Source organism: Mus caroli, chromosome 5 (genome assembly GCF_900094665.2).
Source record: "Mus caroli chromosome 5, CAROLI_EIJ_v1.1, whole genome shotgun sequence".
In the NCBI taxonomy this organism is placed as follows: Eukaryota; Metazoa; Chordata; class Mammalia; order Rodentia; family Muridae; genus Mus; species Mus caroli.
In genome coordinates this window covers 80737667-80748516 of record NC_034574.1, presented here as the reverse complement: position 1 = coordinate 80748516, position 10850 = coordinate 80737667, and the positions used below count along the sequence as shown (strand labels likewise).

Below are 10850 nucleotides of genomic sequence, written 5' to 3'. Positions count from 1 at the left end.
GGAGCCTGATGTAGCTCTGCCAGTGCCTGACAAATACAGAAGTGGATGTTCACAGCCATTCATTGGAAAGAGCACAGAGTTCCCAATGAAGGAACTAGAGAAAGTACACAGGGAGCTGAAGGGATTTGCAGCCCCATTGGAGAGACAACAATATGAACTAACCAATATCTCCAGAGCTCCCTGGGACTAAACCACCAAACAAAGAAAACACATGGAGGATCTCGTGGCTCTAGCTGCATATGTAGCAGAGGATAGTCTAGTTGGTCATCACTGGGAGGAGAGGCCCTGTGTCCTGTGAAGGTTATATGCCCCATATAGGGGAATACAAGGGCCAGGGATTGGGAGTGGGTGGGTTGGTGATCAGGAGAATGGCAAAAGGAATAGTGGGTTTTCAGAGGGATAACATTTGAAATGTAAATAAAGAAAAATCTAATAAAAAGATATTAAAAATATGTGATAAAGTCCAGATGAGGAAGATGGAAACAATAACACCTGAATATGATAGGGATCCTTAAGTAATTGGAAAAGTTCACCTTTCCAAAATGTACATTATATAATTATTTTGATCTGCAAATGATTCTTTTATATCTATCATGTCAAATCAACTGATTAATGGAAGTGTCAATCCCAGGACAATTTACTTCTTGCATCAGTGGTGTATTTTTAGAAAGTTCTTTCCACTCTCTAATGTTCTCCTAATGTTCCCCTTTCTCCGTATGCATTTGCTTTAACTGTTTCTTCTCTCAGGATTTTAGTCCTGTAGCTCCTGCAGACACAGTTCCTACTTCAATGCTCAAACTTCCTCCAGCATCCATAAATAATTTACTTGCCCATCCTTTCTAAAAGGCAGACAAGTAAATTATTGCCTCTTGTTGCTTTGTTTTATTCTTGCTTAGTGAATTCATTGCCCTGCAACATGTCACCCATTGCTCTTTTCCTTCCTTGTTATTTTATTTCAATGAATAAAATGTGAATAGTGTGAAGGGGAGAGGTCTTTGATCTTTCTGTAAGACATTTAAAGAGTTGCTCATCATATCATAGATACTCAACATTTGTTCAAAACTTCCAATAGAACAAAACTCCAGAGAACAATTCACAACTTCATGTAGAAAAACAGGAAACCCAGGGTAGCCAAAATGATCTTGACCAGTAAAAGAACTTCGGGAAGTATCACTATCCCTGACCTAAAGCTGTAATACAGAGCAATAGTATTAAAAATTGTATGGTATTGTTACAAAAACAGAAAGGTGGAATAAGGAAATTGAGTTGAAAATCCAGAAATAAACCCACACAAATGAGGACACTTGATTCTTAACCAAGAATCCAAAACCGGATGATGGAACAGGGAGATCATCTACAATAAATGGTGCTGGTATAACTGGATGTATGCATGTAGAAAAATGCAAGTAGATATTTATCACCCTATACAAAACTCAAGTCAAAATTACCAGACACACTGATTATAATTGAAGAGAAAGTGAAAACCAGCCTTGAATACATTGGCACAGGAGAAAATTTCTGAATCTCAATGGCTCAGAAACGAAGGGTCGAGGGTTAATAAATGGGACATTATGAAACTGAAAAGTTTCTTTGGGGCAAAGGACACTGTCAATAGGACAAAATGACAACCTACAGATTGGGAAAAGATCTTCATTAACCCTTCATCCAACCGAGGGCTAATATCCAAAGTATATAAAATTCAAGAAGTTAGACTCAAAAGCTCAATAACCTGATCTAAGATTGGAGGATAGAACTAAACAGAGAATTCTCAACAGAGGAATCTGGAATAACTGAGAAGCACTTAAAGAAAGGTTCAACATCTTTACTCATCAGGGAAATGCAAATGAATACGACCCTGAGACTCCACCTTCCATCAATCAAAACTGAAGAAAAAACTCAAGTGACTGTACAAGGTGGCAAGGATATGGAGAAAGAGAAACACTCTTCCACTCTGGAAATCAATTTGGCAGTTCCTCAGAAAATTGGAAATAGTTCCACCTGAAAACCCAGCTATACCACGCCTAGACATATACCTAAGAGATGCTCCACCATACCCTAAGGATGCATGCTCCATTATGTTCATAGCAGCTTTAATAGTAGTAGCCAGAAACTGTAAGCAACTCAGTGATCTCTCATTTGAATAATGGATACAGAAAATGTGGTTCATTTATACAATGGAATACTATTCAGCGATTAAAAATGAGGACAACATGAATTTTGCAGGCAAATGGGTGGAACTTGAAAATACCATCCTGAGTAAGGTTACCAAGACCCAAAAGGACATGCATGGTATATACTCACTGATAAGTGGATATTAGGCAAAGGGATCAGAATACCCATGATACACCTCACAGGCCTTAAAGAAGTAAAACAAGAAGGAAGGCCCAAGTGAACGATGCTTGAATCCCACTTAAAAGGGGGAACAAAACAGTCATGGGAGGCTGAAGGAGGGGTCTGTGTTTGTGAGGGGAGGACTAAGGAAATACTGGGGCAGGATCAAGCATATGGAGAGGACAGGAGTGAGTCCCAGAGGGCCAGGAGAAGGAATGAGAATATGTCGCTGCCAGGGGTCAGGGGTTAGGATATTCTCTAAGAAATCCCAGAGACCCAGGATGAGGGAGGCTCCCAGGACTCAATGCAGGAGACCTTAGCAGAAATTCTCAATAGTTGGGATATGGAACCTGAAGAGACCACCTCCTGTAGCCATCAGGACCCCTAGTCAGGAAATGGGAACATCAACCCACCTACCAAACTTCTGACACAAAATTAGTACTGTCTAAAAGAAATTCAGGGTCAAAGATGGAGCAGTGACTGAAGAAATGGCTGGCCCATGACCAGACCATTGAGACCCTTCCCATGGGGAGGCACCAATCCTTCACATTATTAGTGATGCTGTGTTGTGCTTGCAGAGAGGAAACTAGCAGAGCATCTCTGTGAGAGAGGCTTTAGCCAGAAGCTGACTGAGACAGATGCAGATACACACAGAAAAACAACAGACATTGGACAGAGATTGGAGAACCCCAGGGAAGAGTTACAGGAAAGATTGAAGGCCTTCGAGGAAATGGAAACTCCATAGGAAGACCAACAGCATTAACTAATTTGGACCCCTGGGAGCTCCCAGAGACTGATCTATCAACCAAAGAACATATACAAGCTGCTCTGCAACCCCTGACACATATGGGCTCCCATGTTTGACCTCAGAGGGAGAGGATGACCCTAATCCTACAGAGACTTGACACACGAGGGTGGAGGAATATGGGGCAGAGGAGACTGCTCCCTCAGAGGGGAAATGGACAGGGGGATGATGGGAGGAACTCTGCAAGGGGAACCAGGAGAAAGGACAACAGCTGGGATGTAAATAAATAAATAAAGATAAATAATAAAAAGTTATTACATATCTTTAAAAAGTTGCTCATCATATCATAGTTCTTTAAAACTCCTGATGGAAGATTATTAAATGTTTCCGTTTGTCGAGGCTAACTTGCCTGTCCAGCTTTATTATCTACTCAAGCAGAGAGTTTGGTCACAGTGAGAACTGTGGCAGAATTTTGGGGTGAGTTAGGTGTATGGATAGAGAAGCAAGAAAAAAGTTAAACTATTGGTGTTCACTGGCAAGAATATGGAAATGACTAAAGCCAATAAATCTCCAAGCATTCAAAGATATGAAAGGACAACTTAGAGTTAATGAGCTAAAATTTGGAAAATCCTTTCAGTGCCCTGTATGGTTATTGCACTCGTATTTTCCAAGAAGTGGTTGTTTTTATTGAGAGTGGCCTGGTCTCAATGTGAATCTGGGCGAAAAGATCACACAGTAAAATGCGTTTAAAACTTTAATGTCTTGGCGAGAGATATTTTGGTTCTTATCTCAGAAGTAGTACTGAAAAGACTTCAATTAAACAATGCAGTTAATAACGCTCCATAGTCCAAAGCTGGAACACACAACTCAATCCAAAAAGATTACAAACAATACAGAAACTATCCCACTCTCTCTTCTTCTGGCTCAATATTGTCGTCTTTTCAAGAAGCATCTTAGGGAATGTTAGTAGTAGGAGTTGATGCAATGATGGGGAAACCATGAAGAAACCAATTTTCTACTCAAGCCTATGAACAAAAGGAAAATAATGGATTATAAAAATATATTATCCAAAATTATATAATATGCATATATATGAGATCTATATGAGCATTCAAATATACAGGGTGGCAAAATGTAATTATTTATAACTAACTCTAATTGATGAAATAGTAATGACGCACTAATGATGACATAGTAGCTATTAATTATTACTAAGGTCTAGTTAAAAATTAATTTTACCACACAATTTTAAAAAGTTATCATATGTAATGTTTACAATAAGTGAGGCATACCTACACTCCCAGATATACCACTTATTCTAAAGAGGAGAAATTATAAATAGCCTAATATCTTAAAGAAGGAATACTTAGAAATATGCCTTCATCTCTATGTACAGAAGGCTAGACAGATATGTCTTCTGTGAGGAAGACATTTCATGTGAGGTGCAAAGCAATACATCAAGTGTGCATCAACGTGGCCACTGATGCTTTGACATCTTCTGCTCTGTTTTATTACTTCTGGTTGAGTTCATTCCATCCCACAAGGGAACTTTCATATAATTTACATACCCAATTAGTATATGCATCCAAGTTATACAGAGAACTAATTGAAACATCAAGAATTTGTGGAAAAACTTGCAATATTTTTAGTGAAGCAGTAATTTAAAATATAACTAAATAGTTGAAGTGTGATTTTTTTTCCCATCCACTGTTGTGTGCTATTCTGGAATTGCTGCTGAAAGGTTGCTCAGTGTCCCATCCAAACAGCACTTACCTATAGCTAGGTAGCAGCAGTTATTTAGGAATCTTAGTAGAATCTCTGAGAGAAGAAAGTACAATACTTTTTAACTCTCTAAGACTCTTTGCCTTTCACATAAAGTATCATATATTTTCTAGGTATCTAACATTGAAACTAAAGTACAAATTTTACATTCTATGATGAAGCTTGTCTAATGGTTGCTTCCTAGCAGAAAACTCAATCCAAAAAGTAAAAGTTGGAAGTCCCTTGAAGATAACTATCACACTTAGAGCTCAGTTCTAAGGATTTAATGTCAAATCGCTAATAATTATACAAACTTTTCAATTGTGTGCTCCACCCTTTTCTATGCATGGTAGTGGGGAAAGGGCATAGCAAGCCTAAGTAAGGCCTTTTAGTAGGTGTAGGGAAGCAGAACTACCAAGAACAACTTGCAAATCACTCTGCTCTTTTAACCTTTGAATATGTATAAAATTAATAATCCTCCATGCTTATACCACAGAAAATAGCTGTACAAATGAAGGCGGTATTTATTCTGAAAAGCTGGAACTGGAGAGATGGCTCAGTAGTTATAAATTCATGCTTTTCTTGCCCAGAACTTGATGTCCATCCTCTGGAGCCATGCTGTGTAGTTCATAACCACCCATAACTCCAGTTCTAGGGGGACGTGCTACTCATGTGGGCTTGCAGTCATAGGCTCATACTGACAGTCACATAAGCATGCACATAACTAAAAATAATAAAAATAAAAGGGACACAGTTTTCCACTGCTGAATCTTTCATTTTCCTGGAAATTACCGCATGTAAGAAATGCAAATAGATTATCAATGCAATTCTTTGTTGATGACTGTTACAATCAACAATTACTATTCTTATTACAATTACAAGTGCTCCAATTAAATAATGAGTTTAATGTCCTTGACATTTTAAATGTAAACTGTAGATTATTTCTATGTGAAAAAATGTTATTGCATCTTATTGCATCACTTTTTGTGAGCCCAATGACTGTATTTATATTATATTTAATTATATTGTTTATGTGCTAATATTATATTTTACCATATTTTCACAGGCACATACCATATAGTGAGCATTTGGGAAGCTGTAATCGTTACTGGTGTACCAGTAGCTCACAGGTATCTGAGGATGAAGAGCTTGGGGAAGTTGGGAGGTGGTGACCTGTTGATATTGGATGTACTTGATCTAAAAGAAATAAAAATATCAAAAGAACACTCAAGTTAATCTCCTCTAAGCTTCTTAACAGAGAGGAACAGAAGCTAATGAGTTCTAATGTTAGCTACTTAAGACACTTTCTAAATTATTCCAGGAAGACTCTAGACAAATGGTTTTCTAAAATCATAACCATTTTTGTGTTGTAGAATGCACTGTTAAATGGAAGAAATATTATTACATCATACACAGGCAGAAAAATGTGTAAAAGTTAAAGGAAATTCTGTATGTAAGAAAGAAATGAAAACATTTTAACAAGCTTGATAATTTTCTTCACATATGTTTTCACGTCTGACTTTTACAGTTGGAGAGTGTTAGAATGATTTATTACAACTGATTTTGGGGAATCCATGCCTCTGATCTGGTTGTTCAGTCTCTCTTAACATCACTCCCTTGCATACTCTATAGAGTATGTATAGAGCTTTCTGAATAGCCCTTGCCATATATTTTATATGTACTTCTACTCAATTCTTTAAAGCTTGTTAAATTGATTTTATTGTGGACAAGTCTAGAAGGTAAGTACAGCTTTCAACATGGAGTCCTAGTTCATATGAATGGAAAGTTTTATTTTAATTTCCAGTGAATGTGTGCATGGTTGTGATATGCTATTATTGGAAGGGTGGTAGAATTTGCTGAAATCATTTTTGTATCTTCAGCATTTTATGACAGAGTTTATATATATTACAAAAATCTTTAGAGTATCTCTTCTATTCTTGTATTTATTTTTCCGTTAAAGATAAAGTAGATAATAAGAACAAAGTAATAAAATGCACAGGCAAGTACTCTGACTATAAAGCCTGTGTTACTTTGTTGAGGTCTTAGACTCAGTAAATGGATACATAGTCTGCTGTTGTTTGACACTAATCACTTGAAACACCTTAATTTTGAAAAGGAGAAGCTTGGATGCAGAGAGAAACTGGGATGCAGTTTTACTATGTGAGTACTTAATCTAAATCATTTAAAATAAAGATATATTTTATGCTTATATCTCTACAATCATCAGAGACTTTATCAAGTAATTGATTTTAAAATATAGACCATATTTACTTGCAGAAACACATTCATATCAAAATACCAAAATTCTAATTACTTTTCTTCAATTTTTTAAAACAGTATTTTCTTGGGATTGAATGATGTGATAATTTGAATAAGAGATTTATGCACATTTGTTATACATTAATGAATTATAGACAGGATTTGTATAGCCAGTAACAATATTTTAAACATTTTAAGTCATGTACAATCACATAAAACTAAAAAAACTTACCATATCAATAATCTTCTTCAGGATTTCCTTAAAGAAAGCAAACAAACAAACAAAAAAATGAAACATATTGACTTGAAAACTCTATTTACTTTTCCAAACTTATTCTTAGAAATAGCCCATCTGCCATAAACTCAAGGACAATGATTTGTTCACTGTTTGTGTATTTGTATATAAAATATCCGTATCTGTTTGAATTCTTCAAATAATAGAATCATACATTTAGTGCTTTTTTGAATACAAACTCTAAATGGAGTTTGCCTGTTTTACTCATTGTCTTGTTTCCACTCTCAAGAATCTTTTAAATGAGCCAGCATTTGATTACATGCTTCCTAAATAAATGGATAAAATTATGAGTTCAATTTTATTAGCATAACAAAACATTCTATATAATATTGTGTTTGCAACAATTATGTTAAGTAAGTATTTGTATATAAAATATCCATACCTGTGCCTTGGGTGGACTTTATATACAATTTTGAATGAAAGATAATTTCAGAAAAATTTGTAAATATTAGCTTAGCTAAGTAACTCTAATAACAGTACACTTAAAACAATATTATAACGATTGAAACCGTAAATAATAAGATCTCCATTTCTCACAGGAAATTAGACTTTAGTTCAACTTAGTCCTGCAGACTTTCATGCTAAGTAAATAACACTCTTGTAATAACTAACTATAAAATTAAAAACACAGCTTTAAAAATCCTTGTGACTTTGGCAGCCATGACTCACCTCCACAGAGGTGCTGATGGATTCCTAGGGAGAGGAATAAAAATAATATACAAATTATTTCTGTAGTGAAATAGTTCTTTCTATAGCACTCCTCTCAATTATCATAAATGAAATACAGGGAATAAAACTAGGTAAGCCATTGGATGCCACTCTAGGTGACTTTAGGCAGCTGGCATTTGACATAAATAGACGTTTTTGAAGTCATCACTGATATGAGAACTCGATTACATTTATGAAAAGCACAGATTACAAACTATCAATGGACATGACTTAGTTCAGTGACTGCCAACCAAAGTGGAAGTGATTTGTTATGATCCAGTGCTGTGCAAAACTCTCTTGCTAAATTTGAACATTACTCTGTACTTGTCTGTTCCCATGTAGGTTTTTATCATTGCTACATAAAAATTTGTTTCTGTGAGTCAAACCTTATGTATAAAATAAGAGTTTTAATAAATTTTAAGAAAGAGTTATAGTGCAGAGTTATCTGGTATTGGATTTTGTCTTCATGAGAGAAAATTTATCTCCGAAGATTTTTATTTTCTATGTTTTAGTGTATGGTCTACCCAGAAATTAAGTAGAATATCCGTTTTTTGTATATTTGTGATTGATTGGAAAAATACCTATAGCTGTGTATAATAGCAAGATACAAATGATTCTGCCTTTTAAAAATATTTTTTCTAAATATAAGTCTTATATTTGAGAGTAGCTTTAGGGTGTAGCAATAGATAATAGCACTGTCATATTTAAAATCGTAGTGTCTTGTCTGTGGAAATGTGATAAAGAGTGCCATGATATTTTAGTATCCTATATTCCACAGTTAAGAAATATGAATTTAGTTTTACAATAAATGTTGGAAATAATGGTATGAAGCAGGCATCTTCTAGTCTAGAAGGAATAAGCAAAATAGCTTATTGATGCAAATAGCTTACGAATGCAAATATGACAATGTCATAGTATATTTGCCACTTACTTATAACTGAAATTTACCTCTAGCCAAGCAAAAGTGTTTTTAAGAAGCCACCAACCAAACAAAAAATAAGAAGACAGTGATTAAGACATGTGGGACCTGAGAAAGAAGAAATTAATGAACTAAAAAATATTGTCAAAGCCAGAGAACCAGAGAATCTGCTGTGAGATAGTCTTCTTGATATGGCAGGGACGCTGCACCTAGAAAATCTCTACAATAAAGTTGCCTAAAATAACAGCCAAAGACAGCAACATCAATTGTGATGCACACACGGATCAGGGATTCTCATGGGGTCTCAGCTCTGGATTAAGAGCTACAGACAATGATTTCTGAAAGAGTGGGAAACCATCTTCTCCAGGACAGGCCTCCTGAGCCAATCCCAGTAAGTTACCTACATACATAAATGCCTGTATATGCTTTCTATGAAACAATTGATTAAAGAATAAACAGTCATGGATTTGAGGTGGGAGAGGGCAGAGGAGGAACAGATTGATGCAACTTCATTACTCATAAATGAAATCTTCAAAATGAAATATTACTATTGCAAGGAGTTATACATTAAATAACTTATTCTGCTCTGGGGGGAAAAAGGCCTATTATTTGATTGCTGGCTAACAGGTGAGATTTACTAACTAATGTACAGTATTTGCATCACAACTCTGCCATCTCCTGGACAAAATAAAACACCAACACCTTTCTACTTCAGATACAGATTTTAAGAGCCTAGGACACCACCAACCAGGGAACATGCAGGATCTGGACCTAGACCCTGTACATAACTGTAGCAAATACCCAGTTTAATGTTTATATAACTCCCCTAACAAGTGCAACAGCGACTGTCTCAGTCTCTGTTCACTGCCATTGGATCCCATTCCCTCCTACTTGGATTGTATGGTTGGGTCTCAGTGGAAAAGGATGAACCTATATCTGCTGGGACCAGATGCCACAAGGTGAGGTGGTACTCAAATGGGACTCCTCTTCTCCTCAGAGAAGGAGAAGGGGTCATGGGGAGAGAGATTTGTAAGAGTGGGATTACAAAGAGAGGAAGGAGGGGGTTGTGATCAGAATGTAAGTGAAAAACAATAAAAAAAAGATAGTCATAGTTATCTAGTGTTCCAGACAATATGGAAGGTTATTTGCTGTAAAATGATGATGGCTTCTTAGCTTTCAATAGGCACTTAGGAAAATAATTCACAATCCAAACAAAGAAGGAAGGAGATAGGTTATTTTCCTAGTTCAGCAGCTGGCTCCCTGTATGTCTGACTTCACATGTAAAGCTATGAACAAGATCCTGCATTCTGTGTTGTTACACACATGACACCTGTGTCTCCTGACTCAAAGACTTCTCTAAGCCAAAAGCCATATTGAAATGAACACATCAAATAGAAATTTAAAAATTGGATTCAATAACTTAGACTTCAGATTACATCTAAAGATGACATTCTGTCATAAACACTTCGAATCACACATGACTGATACTTAGAAAGGTTTTGCGTGATTTACTTTTTCTTTGCATCATTCATAGCACTTTTAAAAATAGTAATCTTAATAGTTATATGATTTAATTTATATTCTAGAAAATGTTATTAAAGTGTTGTGTAAAAGGTTTTTACTTTCTGTATTCGAATTGATTGGAACATATTTTTCAGTGAACCATTTTAATTATTTTCAAATGAAGGTAGCAGTAAAATCGACACAAAGTAGAAGTGCAGCACTCACCTGGATGGGAATGTTATGGATGGCATTAGGCTGGGGCCACTGGTTCACACTGCTCTGCTGCTGCTGCTGCTGCTGGTGAAGAGGTGTGCAACATTGGGAAAAGG

The 10850-nt window shown here is 36.0% G+C and overlaps 1 protein-coding gene across 1 annotated transcript in view; it reads right to left on the bottom strand.

The window, feature by feature from the left end:
- Nucleotides 1-3817: 3817 nt before the first annotated feature.
- LOC110294882 (alpha-S2-casein-like A) overlaps nucleotides 3818-10850 on the bottom strand; it is a 13031-nt gene continuing 5998 nt past the window's right edge. The window contains exons 8-13 of the mRNA XM_021163355.1: nucleotides 10747-10850; nucleotides 8061-8084; nucleotides 7329-7355; nucleotides 5912-6034; nucleotides 4850-4894; nucleotides 3818-4101 (exon numbers count right to left, since the gene is read on the bottom strand). The exon at nucleotides 10747-10850 is cut by the window's right edge and continues 31 nt beyond it. Coding sequence (XP_021019014.1) covers nucleotides 4883-4894; nucleotides 5912-6034; nucleotides 7329-7355; nucleotides 8061-8084; nucleotides 10747-10850 — 290 coding nt within the window. The 3' untranslated portion in view covers nucleotides 3818-4101; nucleotides 4850-4882. The remainder of the gene's footprint in view (nucleotides 4102-4849; nucleotides 4895-5911; nucleotides 6035-7328; nucleotides 7356-8060; nucleotides 8085-10746) is intronic.